The sequence below is a fragment of the Palaemon carinicauda genome, chromosome 31 (assembly GCF_036898095.1).
Source record: "Palaemon carinicauda isolate YSFRI2023 chromosome 31, ASM3689809v2, whole genome shotgun sequence".
NCBI classification, from domain to species: Eukaryota; Metazoa; Arthropoda; class Malacostraca; order Decapoda; family Palaemonidae; genus Palaemon; species Palaemon carinicauda.
The window spans coordinates 23,953,116-23,973,798 of record NC_090755.1 but is presented as its reverse complement, the minus strand read 5'-3'; the positions used below and the strand labels follow the sequence as shown (position 1 = coordinate 23,973,798).

General features: G+C 37.8%; 1 protein-coding gene across 4 annotated transcripts in view; it reads right to left on the bottom strand.

Annotated features, from left to right (window-relative positions):
* Positions 1-20,683, bottom strand: part of LOC137624350 (equilibrative nucleoside transporter 1-like) — a 788,303-nt gene that overhangs the window by 13,651 nt on the left and 753,969 nt on the right. For all 4 annotated transcript variants that reach the window (XM_068355039.1, XM_068355041.1, XM_068355037.1 and 1 more), the window contains exons 6-9: positions 14,489-14,634; positions 10,396-10,628; positions 9,787-9,994; positions 2,331-2,416 (exon numbers count right to left, since the gene is read on the bottom strand). In XM_068355039.1, coding sequence (XP_068211140.1) covers positions 2,331-2,416; positions 9,787-9,994; positions 10,396-10,628; positions 14,489-14,634 — 673 coding nt within the window. The remainder of the gene's footprint in view (positions 1-2,330; positions 2,417-9,786; positions 9,995-10,395; positions 10,629-14,488; positions 14,635-20,683) is intronic.

Genomic DNA, 20,683 nt, shown 5'->3' with positions numbered 1-20,683 from the left:
GCGTAACAATCCCCACCCGAAACTCCTCTTTCTGTAGCCACCATGCTTAATTGCTACAAGGAATGGGTAGCCATATTGGACCCTGTAGTAGTACGGGAAGGGGATCCACTGGGTAACCTTGATGACGGCTCCCCTTCAATTTCGCCATTCTTCCCCCTCAGAGCGAAAACTCTATTCGGTGGGAAGATTGCCATGTGTCGTATCAAGAAATACGTCCCCTGATATTATGCGATATCCTTAAGAAAATTTTAAGGATACTTGCGCCAGGAGATAAAATTCTGGAGACCTATGGTCAATTCTCTGGGAGTATCACTGTAGCCAAATATCCCTCAGAAAGCTGTCTAAAGGAACCTTCCATCAGGACGACATGGCCATCTCACCCAAAAATAGATTTTTCGCTTTGCTTCAAAATCCGTTTATTCTCAGCTTACTCTCCAAAGTTTTATTATAGTGAATGCTGTCCTATATTTGCCAAAATATCACTTGATGCTTTTAAAAGTAAATAACTTTTACCAGATAATTGACCTTTTATTTCCTTGCATGTTGAAAAATAACCACTACAGTACTTTATCATTACTGTTTTCAGTCAACTGGTATAACTATTGTTTGTGAGCTAAGCTTACGAAAGTACCAAAAATTCACAGGTATTTTTACACAATAAAATACTTTTAGAAGCTATTGCCCTTTAGGGGGTTATGTAAATTTTTCACTAGATAGGCATATCTAGGGATATAGTTTGTGATTCACATTTGTCAGCAGAGTAACCTCATCATCTCAACTTCAACACCTGTAAAATGTGTGCAGCTCTTTATACTAAAGAAATTACTTTGAAAACAGGTTTAGCTAAAATTAATACAATACAGTACAGTATCTGTATATAAAATTGTAAAATATTTAGATATGGTGAAAATCACTAATTTAATCTTCACCTGTTATTAATTATTGCTTTCTCAGTAAAGTTTACATGTCTATAAAAGTTATTACTTATTGTTTTCTCATTAAAGTTTACTAGTCTATAAAATGTATTTTGTCCATATTATCTGTTCCTAATTGCCTTTAAAATTTTGTTATTAATTTCCAGTGTATTTTGACAACCAACAATAAGATAATTTTTTTCCCATATTAATGTCAGCTAATCTCTCAACTACTATGGAGCGATCAAAAATAATTATTTAAAAAAAAAAAAAAAAAAAAAAAGGTATTGCAAATATAATTTTTCAGCTTTGTACTCAATACTTCTGATAGAAAAAGCATAGTAAGCAGATACGAATTGCAAGTTACTTTCAATGCTTCTCAGTTGGCAATGTTTGCAAATTTTGAATAAAGAATTTCTATGAATACCTGAGCCAAATATATTATAATAAAGAATGTATTGATTATTGCAATGTTTATTTTTCTCCTTACATTTATCAATTCTTTTATAACTTTTATAAAACAGTAAGTCATCTACATAAGAACTTCCCACTCGAGAACTTTCAAAGATAAGAAACTGTAAGGAATTAATTATAAGTCTTTCAAATAAGTGCATAATTATATATAAATGAATTAACCTTATTTTTAAAAGCATTTTGCTATGCACCAATAGCTGAGAAAATTCTTGATAAATATGTAGGCTAGCTCACAAGCAATAGTGAGTTTGGATAGGGAGTGGAGGATTTTATAACAGGGATACCTAGGCTAAGTATGTTGGACCTTAAAAATTTTCAACTTGAGAGCCCACTTGATATGCCTCTTGTTCCTATCTAGACAATTTATTATATATTTTCAGTCAAGGTCCATTCACTCTCATATAACTGTAAAGGTCCTCTTGTATTTACTGCAATATAATGGTGAATCCTGCTACTAACCCGAAAAAAATGACTATGAAATTTGTGGCCTTCCTAGCAAACAATGAAATTCATAAATATTAAAGGCCAACTGTGTATTCAAAACATTAGCGGATATCATTGGCTCATTGAAACATGAAGACAGACGAAATATAAAGAACATTTTATGCTAAAATAATAATAAAAGCTATTAAAACTTGCCTGCTGCATGGTAGCAATAATAGATTTAAGGCATATTTAGCTATAAAAAACACAGTCTCATGAATGCCTAAAATCTATGATACATTTTATCATAGATACCATAATGTACATTGAAGACTACATACATGCCAAACTATTGTCCCATGTGAACAGGATTATCAAATACAAGAATAAAATTACATATCAACCTTTAAAGAATTTTACTAATGCCTTGTTGCACATGACAGTGAAAATAAAAAAAAAAAAAGGAACAAATAAAAGAAAAACTCAAGAAACTAACTATAACATGGCTTAAAAACTTACCCATGAAATAAAGCCAGAACTCTGTCGACCCAAATAATCTCCAATACTAAAAAGTAGAAAGGTTACCACTGGCTGGAAATACGTATCTGTTAAAGAAAAGAAAATTTACTATTTTGCCCTAAAGTATGTAAAAATATTCATACAAATCTGTTAAACCTGATTGCCATTGATAGGATTTATTTCTATAAACTTGCCCTGGCATTTATATTGCTTCTCTTCTGGAAAGCTTGCAAATATATTTCCAGTTTTCTTTTCCATATAATAGTCTACCTCTGTAGTTCGGCATTGAAATTGTATGAAGGTGCATGGCAATACTACCATGGGAGCATGTGAGAAAACCATACTTTTTGTTCTTCAGTTCTTTCATCAATGCGCCGAGAGGATAACGGGTAATCGCCCACGGTCTAGATAGTGATTTTGTGTAAAGATATAACACTATTTCATATAGAATAATAATTCTTAAAATATAAAAATCATAAAAATAATTGAAATTTACTAATTATATTTTTAATTTTAATCTTAATACGAATGGAATTGGAATAAATCACCGTTTTACTGTAATTTAGTATTGTTATTCTTAATAATAAAGTTATCAAAATTATGATTTTAAAAATGATAATGATTATACTGTAATTTTAATAATTTTGGTAATTCTAATAATTCAATAGTAATTTTAATAAAAATTATTAAAATTAATTATGACAATTTTAATAATTTTCATTCAAATTATTATAAATTTTCTTTTTAAATTATTAAAATTAAAATTATTATTATTATTATTATCATTATTATTACAGTAATACCTTGAGATACGAGCATAATGCGTTCCAGGACCGAGCTAGTTTGTCAATTTACTTGTATCTCAAATCAATTTTTCCCAAATAAAATAAGTGAAAAAAATAATGCGTTCCCACCCTCTTAAAACACCCAAATCAATGATATAACAATGGAAAATCATGTTTTTAAGTGTTCAAATTCACAACATACACTCACAAAATGACATAAATGACTATTGGACTGTGATCTGCAATAAAATGTGGCTTTATTATGGAGTTCTTACCTACGAGACAGACGGTAGCGGCTAACGGTAGTGTGTATGGAAGAAGAAGGGAAAGAGACACTCTTGCATGGTACATGTTCGTTACGCTATTTACACTGTTGCTTACACTACGTATTTTAACATTTAAACTTTAAATTTACTTAAATGAAATTAACTTACACCTACACTTAATTTCAAAATAAATTTTAATCTTACGTATCTTAATTTATATTTTTTTACTTTTAATTTTTTTTACTGTTCCAAACTTGTCTTAGCTCTTTTTGCCTCCTTTCTCACCATCAGATGCTGTAGGCCTTTTAAGAAAACTATCAAAGGAGGTTTGCTTCTGTCTACCTCTCAAGATGTTGCGGAAACGACTCAGGCAAGCGTCATAATAAGCTGAAGCACTGCAATATATAGGGGTTTGTGTCCAAGAAAACTTAAATGGCGTGTGTATGAAAAAACATTTTTCTATTCATATGGTATGTTATGAAACACACTATTGTATTTCATTGTAGCTCTCAAGCCCCTCCTTCCAAAAAATGTCTTAATCTGTTATTATTCCTTTCTAGGTATCGACAGCCCCCCCCCCTCCCCCCGCCCAGAAGGGAAACTGAGGGTATTCGTCATGTACTGCTCATAAAAATTATGAATGTGGTTGATGGCCTGTTACCAGTGCGTAGTGGTCTGTGATGCTGCTCTATATTCATATTATCTTGCCTGTGAACTGTAGGTCCCATCAAGCATTTGACTAAATAACACAAAAAAACAAAAACAAATGTACTATACGGCCATTGTTGATTGCTCGTGTTCGGCAGTCAACACCGTAAAGTTAATGAATATTTTGTTTCGTTGTGGAGAGAGCGACGAGGAAGTTGGAACCTGTGACGGTGTGACCTGGAAATTAATCATTGTGTAATTTGTGTAATCGCTGAACGGTAAAATTTGTTCATTAGGAAAAAGGGTTAAGTGAAGTAACTGAGATTATCATCAAGGTAGACGCATAATATTCTCAGGGGTTCTTGGTGAGCCATCAAAAACAGAAGAAAGATTAAAAAACATTGAACGAACTACCAAAGTATTACATGACGAGAAGAATTCCTGCATTAAGGTAGGAACATACTATGTCCTTGAAGTGTTTGGAAGATAATGACTATGACCGGAACAAGTGTGGATGGCATTTTGAAAATTATAAAAAATGCCAGGAATTTTGGATTGTATGTGCGTTTGGAGTCCTATGCGTACTTGTCCTGGTCCTTGAAGGCCGATCCTGCGGTACCTTCATGTCTTCCTTGGGATTTTAAAGTTCCGTTTTGTAACTGTGTAGTGGTATATCTTGCATGTAACTTAGTATTTTTCTCTTGCTTGTACAATATGCAGTAAGACTATTCTGAAGTGGTCAATTCCTTTGTTTATGTTTTTTTTTTGTGAGGCTGGAGTGTAAAGGAATGCTAATTTTTCCTTTAATTGCTTATTTGAATTTGACAAAACCAATGTTAATGTATTCCTAACAGTTTTTTTTTTTGTTTCATTTACAAATAAATATTTTCTGTTTTTGTGAAGACTGAAATTTATCCCAGTTCCTTACACCATGATGTCCCCTTTTTCAGCCACTGTTTTTTAATCTTTCTAATACGTCATTTATCATATTTTTTTCCTCCCACACTGTGTCTTATTGTCAGTATAAAAAAATTCTCTCCCTTTCACCTAAAGTTCTGATATTTTTTACCCAAGTTTAAAACCATCTTACCTAAAGAATATAGAGCTATATCTATTAATGCTGCTAACTTCTCAGAAATGAATCAACGATCATCTTACGCATTTATTCAGCAAGCCCAAGGCAAGGAAAGATAAAAAAGAACTAAGATTCTAGCTGGGTCCCCTTTCCCAGAATAACTCAAGGGGTGGTGCCCAGTTCATCCTTGATTGTTTGCCTTTTACCCAGATTTTTGGGTATTCCACCGTTGTATATTTTTTTTTGTAGTGAACGTTGGGGTGTTGTTGCCATTCGGACACAAGGCAGTTCGGGTACTACCTCTGGGCACAGTCCGCAAACCACGACAGCACGACCAGAAGAGAATTTGTTCGAGTGTCTCTTTTCTACAAAATCAGACACATCCTACCACTTAGCCAACACTTCCTTAATCTTCTTTGAAGAAAGGAGTTCCTGCGATTCCGCCTCCTCACTACTGAGCTCTTGCAACACCTCCATATGCAGCATCTTCTGGAGCGCGATTAATTCCTCCGTAATGAGCTCTTCTTGATGCTCCAGGACAAGGTCGTTCACGTCTGCCTAATCTACCTCCAGCCCCATGACCTTTCCAAAAGACACGATCTCTTCCAACACAATGGGTTCAGGGTCACGCTGCGGCGCATCGAAGACTTTGAAGTCCCTTTCAGCTACGGAATCTGGCCACAATTTTTTCCACGCTGAATTTAAGGTTTTTCTTGTTACACCCTGCTATGCTTCATCAATAATTTTCAAGCAATGAACAATATTGAAGTGGTCCTTCCAAAATTCTTAAAGGGTGAGAATTGATGTTGCCAGAAACATGAAAGCATTACTTAAATAAATGCTTAGTGTACAGTTTCTTTAAGTCTGAAATGACCTGTTGGTCCATGGGCTGGATGAGTGGCATGGTGTTTGGGGGAATATAGAGGACCTTGACGAACTTGAATTCATCAAGAATGTGCTCTTCAAGACCAGGAGGATGACCAGGGGCATTGTCTAGGATCAGAAGACATTTTAAGGGCAGGTTTTACTCCAACAAATACTTTTTGATTGCCGGACCAAAGCACAGATTAACCCATTCTGTTAGGAAGAGTCTCGTAACCCAAGCCTTAGGATTTGTGCGGCACATGACTTGGAGTTTTTCTTTCAAGATCCTTTAGCTCTTGAAAGCACAAGGGTTCTCTGAGTGGTACACCAGAAGTGGCTTGGTGTAGAGTCCGTCGATCCTTCATGGGTTTATGGCCCAGCAGTTTCTTCTCCTCTGCTGTGATGAGTATCCTCCTGGGGATCTTCTTCCAAAACAGGTTAGTTTCATCGCAATTAAGTTAAAGACTTGTTCGGGGATGTAGCTTTCTTCAGCAACAAGTGAGGCAAAAAGTTCGACATACTCCTCCGCGGCTTTCATGTCAGAACTTGCAGATTCCCCATGCCTCATAACCGAGTGGATCCCAGTTTGCTTTTTGAAGTTATAAAACCAGCCACGACTGGCTTTGAAGGTGAAGGTCTCCACTGACATCAATGTCTCCCCATTCTCAGATACTTCCTTCTCTTTCAAGTCTTAGTAGATTGTGCAGGCCTTTTCACAGATGATTGCCTCAGTCACGCTATCACCCAGCAACTGTTTCTCCTTAATCCACAATAACAGAAGCCTCTCCATCTCGTAGTTTACATCACTTCGTATCTTCAGTTAGGCCTTTTGAAGGCTTCGTGGTCTTAATAGCAACCTTCTGCTTGATGGTACGTACTGTCGATGTACTCCTCTGGTAATGGCAGGCCAGCTCAGACACTAGTACACCACTCTTAAGCTACTCAATAATTTCCAGTTTCAACTCAATCGTCATCACCCGCTTGCTTTGGACTCATGAGTATTCCGGTAATTGTACACAAATTAACGTTAAAAACAAGTAAATAATGCAACCTGTACGGGCGATGCTCGGAGATGTGTTCAGACGTCAGAGATCACACGAAATGAACAAGCGTTGCGGGCCTTGAGAGCAGCTCCCACGCACTCAGCCACCTAGCGTCAGCATCTGTAAGCGTGCTCGTATCTCAAGTTTTTTCTCGTATCTCAAAGCAAAAGTTTTCTCGGAGGCTTGCTCATATGTTAGGATGCTCGTATCTCAAGGTATTACTGCATTATTATTATTATTTTTATTTTTATTTTTATTTTTATTATTATTATTATTATTATTATTATTATTACTGAAAATACAGTATTAATATTTCAATAATTTAATGTCAATAATTTCAATATCATCAAAATTATTATTGTTTTTTAAATTAATAACAATTTTAATCATTTTTATTGTTTCAAAATTCAAAAATATTAGTTTTTAAAATGATTGAAACTTTTATTATTATAATTTTCATAATTTTACTCTCTCTTATTAAATTATTAGAATTACAATAATTATTAAAACAAAATTTTTCATAATTTTGATAAATTAAATATTAAGAGTAATCTATATTATTAAAACAACAATTTCAATATGAAAATTATCAATATTATTAAAATTATTATTACCTTCGCCAATAAAGTTGGAAGGAGGTTATGTTTTACCCCCTGCTTATGTGTTTGTTTGTATGTGTGTTTGTTTGTTTGCCTAATCGTACAGTTAAGAAACTTTCAGGGATTAACTGTCATGTAAAATTAGGGATATTAAATTTTGGAAGGTCAAGGTAGAGCAAAAGTTCAAGAAATAAGCTGCCGTGACGGAGGTCTGTGTTCCACTGAGTGTCCCTCTAATTATTATTGTTTTTAATTATCATTATAATTCTAATAATTCTGTTATTAAAATCATTAATATATTTATCTATTTATCAATATATATAAATATCATTATTATTATTACTATTACTTGCTAAGCTACAACCCTCATTGGAAAATCCCAAAAGGGTCCCATAAGGGAAAATAGCCTAGTAAGGAATGGAAACAAGGGAAAACAAAATATTTTAAGAAAGGTAACAACATTAAAATAAATATTTCCTATATAAACTATAAAATCTTTAACAAAACAAGAGGAAGAGAAATTAAATAGAATAGTGTGCCTGAGTGTACTCTCAAGCAAGAGAACTCTAACCCAAGACAAAGACCATGGTACAGAGGCTATGGCACTACCCAGGACTAGAGAACATTGGTTTAATTTTGGAGTGTCCTCCTAGATGAGCTGCTTACCATAGCTAAAGAGTCTCATCTACCCTTCCCAACAGGAAAGTAGCCACTGAAGAATTACAGTGCAGCAGTTAACCCCTTCGGTAAAGAAGAATTGTTTGGTAATCTCAGTGTTGCCAGGTGTATGACACAGGAGAATCTGTAAAGAATAGGCCAGACTATACAGTGTATATGTAGGTGAAGGGAAAGTGAACTGTAACCAGAGAGAGGGATCCAATGCACTACTGTCTGGCCAGACAAAGGACCCCATAACTCTCTACAAGTAGTATCTCAACGGGTGGTTGATACCCTGGCCTACCTACTGCCTATACAGTTCCCCTATTGCTCCCTTGGTAGCCATTGCTCTCCCTTTCCCGTGAGAGGGAGAGAAGGGGTAAGATAGGTGGGATCCATCATTCCAACCAACAGTGTGCATGTTTAGTTGGAATGAGACCTTGCACAAGTACCAGTAGTGAGGGCACCAGTCCAACTTGCTGAAATCCCTTCCTGGGCCGGTTTGGTTCTCGATACAGCAAAATTTCTCACACGCGGACGCAAGGAGAGATCAGTCTGATTGTATGAGTATGGGACTATCATTCTGTCTTTGTGAAACTCTTTGACATTATCTTCCACTTGTTCTTCTTCTAGAAGTATCAGCATGTGAATAATCTAACAAAAATGATGCAAAGGAGAGAGAGGAACTAGAAGATGATGAGAAGCACATATGCTTTTCTCGTTCACTTTTTCCTGGTCGTCAAAACCAAGTATAACATTCCAAAGGGAAAAGAGGCCACAGAAATGACAATTGCAAATGTTACTCCCATTAGTGCCTCTATGGGAGTTGGGCAGACACTGCAGGGGCAGAATGAGGGCGGCCCAATTCCCTATAAACACTCGACACCATCAAAACCTCCTCCTGCCAATTGAGCACCAGCGGTGTCCAATGATTACTAACCTTAGGTTCACGTTGTTGACGTCATAGGCCAAAACTAGCGAGGGAACAACAGTAGCTGAAGTATAGATGAGTGGCTTCCTGACTAACAGAAGGGTGGGACTTCCCAGCCACCTCTATCGGTAGTTAATTACCTTATTAATTTCAACGGCCATTCCAGCTTCGCTAAAGTCATACCTCTCTTAATGGAAGATGGTTTGTATTCATGTAGGAACCAAATCATTTTAAATACAAAATCAAAACATACTGTACTAGAACCAGAAAAACTTGAACAAAGTGTTATACATCATAAAAGAAATAGGAAACAAAGAGAATGTAAAAATTTCTAGAATAATGTACAAAATAATGAGAAATGAGACAGAACTAATGCAAAAAAAAAAAAAAATATAAATACTAAAAACCAATATGAATACAAAATTCTTATTCCACTTAATAGGAAGATATTTTACAGTCTATGGTAGGAGACTCATTATTTCTACATATAGATGCCAAACCCAACTTCAATCTGAAACATTAGGCTAACTAAAGCTTTGAGTTGCTCATTAAAAACTTTGGAATCATTAGTATACTTATGTAACTTACCAGCCCAATCTGGATCATCAGAAGAGGAGTCAATCTTAACACACAACGCTGGATATACAGCCAAGGAAATGAAAAACACAAACATAACCGATAATCCTTCAGGCCATATCTGTTTCATAATCTGAAGGTGATGAGACTGAGTAATATCTCTTGGGATGATAATGGCCTTTTCCAGCTGTTCAGGATCTGTATAGTATCTGTAAAACTCCTGCAAAAATGGGAACAAATAAAAAGCTAAAGAACATCAAGATTTACAGTTATCTAAACTGATCTAAAATACAAAGACAGTATTTGAAAGCATCAATTCCATAGTTAAAAAATATAAGAAAATGTATAGTCTTCATTTCCATCTATCAAAGTCAATACATAGGGCTAAAGGTGCTTGAGCAAGCTGAAGCTTGAATTTAGAATATATTCATCCCAATATGAGGGTTCACACAGAAATCGGAATAAACCAGACGGGTCTCATTGGAATCGGTGTACAGTGTTTCAATATCAGGCTTCAGCTAGCTCATGCCTGCATCAGCTGAATTGCCAGATGTGCAGACACAACCAAAGACTTATAATCAAATGACATGTAGTAAACGAAAACAATTAATCATTACTTACAGTTGTCTTCATGTAAAGATAGGCTCCTAAAGTGAAGATCATTACAGCAACAGCAGTCATGAAGTAAATAAAGGCAGAATTTGAATTTTCTGCCCCAACAGAGAGAGATACTATACGAGCCACAGATGCAAATACTGCCCCTAAGGCTTGTCCAGACATGACTGCAGTCATGAATCTTTCAGGAAAAACACCTGCTACACCAAACAGGACTCCTTGGAACATTGCTCCAGATACTGTAAAAGTACAAAAGCTTTTATAGAAATATCCTAAACCATGCTGTAAAGCAATTGAATTGCACATGCAATACATAACTTGTTTATCTTGTGCTGATTACTATTTTATGCCGATTGAACTTAAACATAAAAACTTAACCAAAATTACATTGCTATTATATTATGTTTTGAATTTTTTTAACTAAATTACTATACCAAGTCATATTCATAATTCTATAGGGCTGAAGCAAATGATTTGTTCATCACCATCATCTTCTCTTGCACCTATTGAAGCAAAGGCCATCAGTTAGATTTCACCAATCGTCTCTATCTTGAGCTTTTAAATCAATCCTACTCATGATGCCTGGTGGATAAACTTACCGGAATTAGTATGGACCGGCAAGGGGCACGTGCCTTAGGTAAAAATGCACTGCACATCACAAGGAACTGCTATTCTTTGATGACTCTAGCCAATGAATCCTCTACGGAATTAAGTCAGTCTAAGGAAAGAGAAAATAACAGAATAGCCCCAAGTCCTGGTCATAGCAAGGTGCTAAGAATTTCCCAGTTTATAAATACTAGAGAAAAATTTAAAATTGGCAATTGGAATATGAGAACAATGAATCAGATTGGAAAGTTACAGCAAGGGGAGAATTAATTTATGACATAGTTTGGATATCTTGGTCCTAGGTGAAACACAGTGTAAGGGGGAGTGGTAAGGATATCTTAGACCACGGCAAAAAACAATGAGAGAGAGAGAGAGAGAGAGAGAGAGAGAGAGAGAGAGAGAGAGAGAGAGAGTTGTAAATTGTTACTTGCAAAGTTTAAATCAAAGCAGTGCAATGTGAGTGCTATAGTTTGCTATGCACCAATAAATGATTCCCCTGAATAAAGTAAAGATGAATACTATGTAGAACTGCAGAGTGTAATAGATGAAATCTCAGAAAGAGATATGAAATTTGTGATAGGTGACTTCAATGGTAAAGTTGGAAGGAATAATCAATGTATAAAAAATATGATGGGTTTTGAGGGTCTTGACAAAGTTGCAAATGAATATGGAGCACTGTTTTCATTAGTTTTTGTTCAACATAAATCTTGTCATTGGAGATACTGTATATCCATATGGACGTCATGATGTGGGAATTACAAAAATCAAATAGATCAAATAACCATTAATACAGGGAGAAGGAGGATTTTGAGAAATGTAAGAAGCTATAGAGGTGCAGATACTGGTAGTGATCACCAGTTCCCCATTGCCACACTGAAATTAAAACTGAAAGCACCAACATAAATGTAGATAGAATACCTAGGTTTGATACAACTAAGCCTCTAAAAATGTAGGAATTGATTTGCAGTCAGAGACTTTGAGAGACCAAGAGCAGACAATTAATGAAGAATGGTGTGCTATTAAGAACATATACCTGTTAGTCGGGAGTGAAGTTTGGCGACAGGCAGTTACAAGGAGAAAACCATGAATATCAAATGATACTTGTGATACAATAAAAAGGAGACAAAGAAATTGATTGTTGAAAGATTTTGAGGAAGTAATGAAAATTACAAGGTAGCACATGCTAAACATTCCAGTACTGATAGTAATGTCAAAAGAAAAGCCATGAATGACAGGAGCGAGTATTAAGACATGAAAGCAGATGAGGCTGGCAAAGCTATAAATTCAGGGAGTGGCTATGGTATAAGAATTGCTCATAGAATTATTAATGAAATCTCCATGAGGGCATAGAAGAAGAAACATGAACCCATCAAAAAGAGAGATGGATCTGTAACAACAACATAAGATGAAAAAAGACAACATTTAGTGAGGTCATAAATAGGAGATATGAAGGAAATAATTTTATTGATACACCTGAAGCTGAGGAAGACCTTGACATGCCCATGAATCAATTCAGCATGTTTGAAATCGAAGCCATCATTAAAAAACTCAGGATATGGAAGGCCCCCGGATACAATGGAATAACTGCCGAGATGATATTGGCAGGAAATGGAGTGACTCCCCCACCCCCAAAAAATACTTACTAGATTATTTTGTAGAATGTGACATGAAGAGGAAAGCCCTGATGAATGGAAGCTAGGAGTGTTGGTGAAAATGAAAAAAAGGAGACCTGATTGATTGCAATAATTACAGAGGCATCCCACTTCAGTTGTCATGAAAATACATAGTATACTTATTCTAAAGAGACTACGGAGAAATATTGATGAAAAGCTGAGAGATGAACAAGCAGGATTTAAAAAAGGTAGAAGTTGTACTGACCAAATTTTCCTTTAACGACATGTACAGGAATGTCTAGAATATAGAAATCCACTTTTGATAGCATTTGAGAATTATGTAAAAGCCCTTGACAATGTACACTGGGCAATTTTGTGGAAAGTCTTGCGTTATTATGGAGTTCCTCTTAAATATATAAATTTAATAGTCTGTTCATAAGCATAGCAAGTGCAAAGTTAATGTTAGTGGAGTCCTATCGAATGAATTTCCAGGGAACAACGGAGTACTCCAAGGGAATGTGTTGTTACCTATGTTGTTTATTCTCCTCATGTATTTTGTAATGCACAGAAAAGTAGGGGATGATGGAGAGAGATTGGGCTAAATTGGTAATAGGAAATTAGCTGAACTAGAGTATGCTGATGATCCTGTCCTTATTAGCAGAACACCACAGGATTTACAATGCTTACCTGATTGCATTAAATATCACAGGAGGTTGGGCTCAAGATAAATAGAAGAAAGATAATGTTGAAAACAGAATATGCATTGGAAGATGAAATATTATTGGAAGGAGAAAGGATTAATAAGGTAGAATCAATTTAAATATTTAGGCATTATGTTCTCTGATACAGGGTCTTTAAAATTGGAGTTTAATGAAAAATTGAAAAAACAAATCAGATAATGGCCAGGTTAAGTAAAATTACATATAAAAATCATGTTATATATCAGTTTAATGAGATCAGTGTTACAGTATGGACATGAGTTATGGTATTGCCATCTCCAACAGATTTTGTAGATTTGAGAACAAAGCCCTCAGAAGAATATTAGGAGTTAAATGGCAGAAAATAATTAGAAATGAAACAATAAGAGATCACTTGAGCGCCATATGTAGATGAGATCATGGTAAAGGGTATATGGAGATGGTTTGGGCATACTATTCGATCTCTTCAAGAGAGATTAGTTCAACAAACGTTTAGCTGGGCTTCACAAGGCATTAGAAGATTTGGAAGACCCAGGTCTACTTGGCTGAGGACTATGAAACATGAAGTAGGAAATGATGAAAGGAGAGGTATTGATTTAAAAGCTCAAGACGGAGATGACTAGCAAAATCTAACTGAGGCCATTTGTGTCAATAGGAGTAAGAAGAGATGATGATAATGAGTATTTTATTTTTCAAAACAAAAACGTTAAATGCTATTATGCTATTCACTTGTTTAGTTTTACTATCTATTATTACCACTATCACCATACTAATAATTTTGTATCAAGAAATGCAAAATTTTATCTTTATGTAGTTCGAGTTTTCCATCTGATTTCTTAAAATTCATACACTCAGTTTCTTTCTTTTGTTACTATGCGATTGAGTGTAATAAAAAAAAACGTTGCCAGATAGATGTAACATAGAATAATAATGATAATAATAATAACAATAATAATAACAATAATAAAAGTAATAATTATTATCATAATAATACAATATAAAACTGCATTTGAATACATTATCTAACACTACCCTAAACCATTAATAGGAAATTTCATAAAAACTAACATCTAAATGTTTAGTTTTTGTCCATTCATTTGAATTAACCTAAATGCTATATCAAACAATATTCTCATATAAGGGGGATGACTCATCAGAATAGCATACATAAATATAACTTACCATTAATTAAAACAATTGTGACAATAGTAAAAGCAAAGAAACCAATTTGCCAGTCATCGGTATCAATTTGAGTAAAAACAGCAGTAAGGGAGAAGAGCATTATCATCATTGTTAATGAAGATAACATCCGTATGCGGTGGGGTACCCTGCATTGAGAAAAAAAGGATATTTAAATGACTACCTAACATAAAAATATTAAAAATAGACAAATCTAACTTGCAGTTGCAATCAATGTAAACTTTAAGTAGTCAAACCCTTTAAGGCTTATTTCAGAGATTGTAATGAACTAATATTAAAGTGAAAGATCATCATACCTATTAAAATGATATTTTAATTATAAAATAAATTTTTGAATATACTTACCCGGTGAATATATAATAGCTGCAACTCTGTTGCTCGACAGACACATACATAAAAAACTCGCGAGCGATCGCTATGCAGGTTGCGGGTGTGCCCACCAGCGCCAACTGTCGGCCAGATACCAATCTCGGATGTAAACAAAACCTTCAATTTCTTCTCATCCCACTGCGTCTCTATTGGGGAGGAAGGGAGGGTCATTTAATTTATATATTCACCGGGTAAGTATATTCAAAAATTTATTTTATAATTAAAATATCATTTTTAAATATTTAACTTAGCCGGTGAATATATAATAGCTGATTCACACCCAAGGAAGTGGGTAGAGACCAGAGTTAATAATGTTTACAGCGTATAAGCTAAGAGTTTTTTCATTTTGGCAGTTATCAATACAACAAAACCAAAATAAATAGGTACCTGGTGAGGAAGTTGACTTAGACGATTACTCTGCCTTGTAAGTCTGTCTTCCTCACGGAGCCCAGCGATCCTCTTAGGATGCTGAAAGACTCCCAGGAGCTGAAGTATCAAGGGCTGCAACCCATACAACAGGACCTCATCAAACCCCTAATCTGGGCGCTCTCAAGAAATGACTTTGACCACCCGCCAAATCAATCAGGATGCGAAAGGCTTCTTAGCCTTCCGAACAACCCATAAAACAATATTAAAAACATTTCAAGAGACAGATTAAAAGGATATTGGAATTAGGGAAGTGTAGTGGTAGAACCCTCACCCACTACTGCACTCGCTGCAACGAATGGACCCAGTGTGTAGCAGTCCTCGTAAAGAGTCTGGACATCTTTTAAGTAAAATGACGCGAACACTGACTTGTTTCTCCAAGAAGTCGCGTCCATAATACTTTGCAGAGATTTATTTTGCTTGAAGGCCACGGAGGTTGCTATATCTCTAACTTCGTGCGTCTTAACCTTAAGCAAACATCGGTCTTTCTCATTCAAGAGAGAATGAGCTTCTCGTATTAAAAAAATCTGATAAAATATGACAAAGAATTCTTTGACATAGGCAATGAAGGTTTCTTAACTGAGCACCATAATGCCTCAGATTTCCCTCGTAATGACTTAGTACGAGCTAAATAGAACTTAAGAGCTCTAACAGGACATAATACTCTTTCCAGTTCGTTGCCTACGATCTCTGATAAGCAAGGAATATCAAAAGATTTAGGCCAAGGACGAGAAGGCAGTTCATTTTTGGCCAGGAAACCAAGTTGAAGTGAACAAGTGGCTTTTTTCTGTAGAAAAGCCGATGTTCTTACTGAAGGCATGAAGTTCACTGACCCTTTTAGCCGAAGCCAAGCACACTAGGAAAAGTGTCTTGAGGGTGAGATCCTTCAGGGAGGCTGAATGTAATGGCTCAAACCTGTCTGACATGAGGAACCTTAGGACCACGTCTAAGTTCCATCCAGGAGTTGCCAAACGACGTTCCTTAGAGGTCTCGAAAGACTTAAGGAGATCTTGGAGATCTTTATTGTTGGAAAGATCTAAGCCTCTATGTCGAAAGACCGAAGCCAACATGCTCCTGTAGCCCTTAATCGTGGGAGCTGAAAGGGAGCGAACCTTTCTCAGATGTAAAAGAAAATCTGCGATTTGGGCTACAGAGGTACTGGACGAGGACACAGATGCTGACTTGCACCAGTCTCGAAAGACTTCCCACTTCGACTGGTATACTCTAATGGTAGAAGCTCTCCTAGCTCTTGCAATCGCACTGACTGCCTCCTTCGAAAAACCTCTAGCTCTTGAGAGTCTTTCGATAGTGTGAAGGAAGTCAGACGAAGAGCGGGGAGGCTTTGATGGACATTCTTTACGTGGGGCTGACGTAACAGATCTACCCTTAGAGGAAGACTTCTTGGAAAGTCTACCAGCCATTGAAGTACCTCGGTGAACCACTCTCTCGCGGGCCAGAGGGTAGCAACCAACGTCAACCTTGTCCCTCCGTGAGAGGCGAACTTCTGCAGTACCTTGTTGACTATCTTGAATGGTGGGAATGCATATAAGTCCATAAAAGACCAATCCAGTAGAAACGCGTCTATGTAGATTGCTTCTGTATCTAGGACTGGAGAGCAAAAGATTGGTAACCTTTTGGTCAACGAGGAGGCAAAGAGGTCTATGGTTGGTTGACCCCAAGAAGCCCAAAGACTCTTGCCCACGTCCTTGTGGAGGGTCCATTCCGTGGGTATCACCTGACCCCTCCGACTGAGACAGTCTGCCAAGACGTTCAAGTCCCCCTGGATGAATCTCGTCAACAGGGAGATGCCTCGAATTCTAGACCATAAGAGAAGGTCCCTTGCGATCTCGAGCAGCGTGAAGGAGTGTGTGCCTCCTTGCTTGGAGATGTACGCCAAAGTTGTGGTGTTGTCTGAGTTGACCTCTACCACTTAGTTTCGAAGACGCTTCCTAATATCATCAAGGCCAAGTGGACTGCTAATAGCTCCTTGCCGTTGATGTGCATGCTCTTCTGACTTGAGGTCCACAGACCAGCGCATTCCCGACCGTCCAGGGTCGCACCCAACCCAAACCCGACGCGTCTGAGGACAACACGTGGTTTGGGTTCTTGACTGCTAGGGATAGTCCCTCTCTCAGACTGATATTGCTGTCCCACCATTTCGGGCATGCCTTTATTGGTTCGGAGACTGGGAATGATACCGTCTCTAATGTCTTGTCCTAGTTCCAGTGAGAGGCTAGATGGAACCGGAGAGGCAGAAGGGGTAGTCTCCCTAGTGAGACAAACTGCTCCAGGGATGAGAGAGTCCCTACGAGACTGTTCCAACTCCTGACTGAATAAACGTTTTCTTTTCAGCATTAGTTGGACTTCGAGCAGGGCTTGACTGCGAATCTCCATCCCCAAAAATAGAATAATCTGGGATGGGATCAGTTGGGACTTTTAGGTTGACCACAAGTCCCAACTCCCTGGCCAGACTCAACGTCCAATGTAGATCCTGCAGACAGTGAAGGCTGGACGATGCTCTGAGAAGCCAGTCGTCCAAGTACAGGGAGGCTCGGATACCCGATAGCTCGAAACTGGTACCCCACATTCCTGTAAACAAACCTCAGAAACGGTTGGGAATCCGGGTGTATAGGAATGTGGAAGTATGCCTCCTGAAGGTCGAGAGAGACCATCCAGTCGCCTTCCATAAATGCTGTCAAGACAGCCTGGAAGACTTCATCGTGAAGTTTGTCTTGACAATGAACACATTGAGCGCACTTGCCTCTTACGTACTCCTGCAGTGAACATGGCTGCCAAATCATGGAGCCATCCCTGAGGGACTTGTTCCTGCAGAGAACGTGGCTGTCAGATCATTGGAGCCATCCCTGAAAGTCTTGTTTATGCATGACATAATTGTACAGCAAAACTTCAAAGGCTCGAAAACAGCTGTGAAGTTGACCTGTAAAATCTTGGAGCGTCTCATGGCCAGGTGCCAGGGAGAGTCTATGAGGTTTGAGAAGTCTATCTGGGCAGAGGCAGGAACTCCCAAGCCGAGAACTTCTCTCGTGTCATATCAGACTCTCGCTCTATAAGCCAGTTTAAAAGAAGGGAAAGCAAAGGCTGTATCCCCCAAACTCCTCCTGGTGATAAACCAGTCGCCTAGCAAACGTAAAGCTCTCTAGGAGAGCGAGAGAGCACTAGCTTATAAAACAACGGCTTCGAAGTAGCTAGGCCTAGTGTAAGCTCTGACGTTTAGGCGAACGAGGAGCAGCAGTTACAAAAAGATCCGGACAAAGATCCTTAAAAATCAGCATGATTTATTTAAAGTCCATAGAGGGCTAAGCAGCTTTAGGCTCCTCTCCGTCTGACAGAGTCCTCAAGGGAATATCAGTAGGAGGGGGAACAGCAACTTCCTCATCTGAAGGAACCTTGTCCGATAATAGCCGAGTCTCAAGCAAGGGAGAGACCTACCGTGGTGGCAATGCTTTACAAGCAGAGTCCACACGCACTGGTGCATTAGTAGCGGACCAGGACGCAACGTCATGTAACTGCTTGACAGTCTGTGAACTGTCAACAACAACAGGTACGAGAGACCAGGATGCAACGTCATGTAACTGCTTGACAGTCTGTGAACTGTCAACAACAACAGGTGCGTGAGGACGCACAGCGTCCACTCGAGACTGCTTTGACCGCCTAGATTGAGCAGTCAAAACAACTCTAGAATGCGGAGGTTGACGCTCAGCGTCAAAACAAGTCAACTCCGATTGTTAGCGAACGTCCTGAACGTCAACAGGAGCATCAGCAAGTGGCCTAACGTCCAAATGTGGCTGAAAATCCACACGAGACCGCATCGAGTGTGGTTCTAAACAACCTGACTGACGTGACTTAGCTACGCCAACGTCAACAGGACGCACAAAGGAACGTTAGGGTGGCTGAAAGCCAGGATCTCGATGAGATAAACGGCTAGGCTCAACGGACTTATCGGCAGAATAGTCTTCCATAAGGGAGGCAAGCTTATTCTGCATGTCTTGCCGTACAACCCATTTAGGATCAACGGAAATGGTTGCGGTAAGAGACGAGGGTAACGTCTGTGACCGCAAAACCTTGCCAACAAAAAGACTCTCGGAGTCTGTGTTACGCTTTTGTTAGGCGGCGAGCAGTCTTCCGATGACTGCATAGGGTCAGAGCTGTCCTAATGGCTACAACCAGGACGCTGGACCTGTTCTGAAAGGACTGACTTTCGCTTAAGGGCCTCGAAACCTTGTTTCAGGTTTCTTATGCGAAAAGCCTTCGGATGACGAGGAGAAAATCGTCTCTCTTGGTAAGATACACCCGATACCATAGAAGGAACGTCTGTTCGCTGATCAAGGCCTCTCGAACCCATAAGTCGTACGACATTACTTCTCCCCTGGGCTTGGGAGCTTGCAAGAGGTCCCGGACTAGGCGAACGACAGGCACGAACAGACGAACCCTCGGTCGCAACACTGATAACACTTTGCGCAATATCACTTTATCACTACGATTTTCTGTTTTGCTCTTATTTCACTGAAATCGAAACTTTTACTGATTTCTACCTGAAGCACGCAATTCTACCCTCATCAAAAGGTAGTAATTGCGAAATCAGTCGTATAATGCAAGCACATTAATACCAGCAAAAAACAGTAAACATATTTTAAGATAAAAAATTCAGTGGCTGGGGAAGAGACTAAACACTAGTTCATTCAAAACTACGTTTTCAATCTCTCACCGTACATTGCCTGGGGACGAGAATAAAAAACTAAAAACGTTTTATCCTTTCTCCCCGTACAGAGACTAGGGAGGAGAGTAACTCGAGAGCAACGTTACCCGCTTGAACGGAACGTTTTCTCTCCTCTCTCTCCCTCCGTCTCTATCTTTCTCTCTCTCTCTCTCTTGATTTCGCACCTAAGAGAAGAGCCCACTTACGTTTCGTCAAAAAAACATGTTATTTGACCAAAGGAAAAAACTGAAAGGTTTTTCAATTAAAAAGTTCCTTTAAAATAGAATTTAAAACATTTAAGCTTTGAAAGAAGAATGAACAAAACGTCAGAATCGATTTACTCTTTCTGCAAAGTGAAACCGTGATACTCTCTCTCTCTATCGTAACGATAGAGCGCAAACTGTGTAGCATAAATAAACTAAACGTTAGTTCATCTTTGAAACAGTACGAAGACTATTCAAAGAAAATCTTTCATAAAATATCTATTAAAAAATATTCATTTAAAAAGTTTTAAATCATTAGCTCTTTAAAAGCTATTTACGATTGAAAGGGCTCAACGTTGTTTAACTTCGGTTTCCAAGTTAGGACCGCCTACTCTCAGGAAGGGTTGCATATAAACAAATCATTAAAATTTATTTTTATGTTTATTATAAATGGAAAGTTAA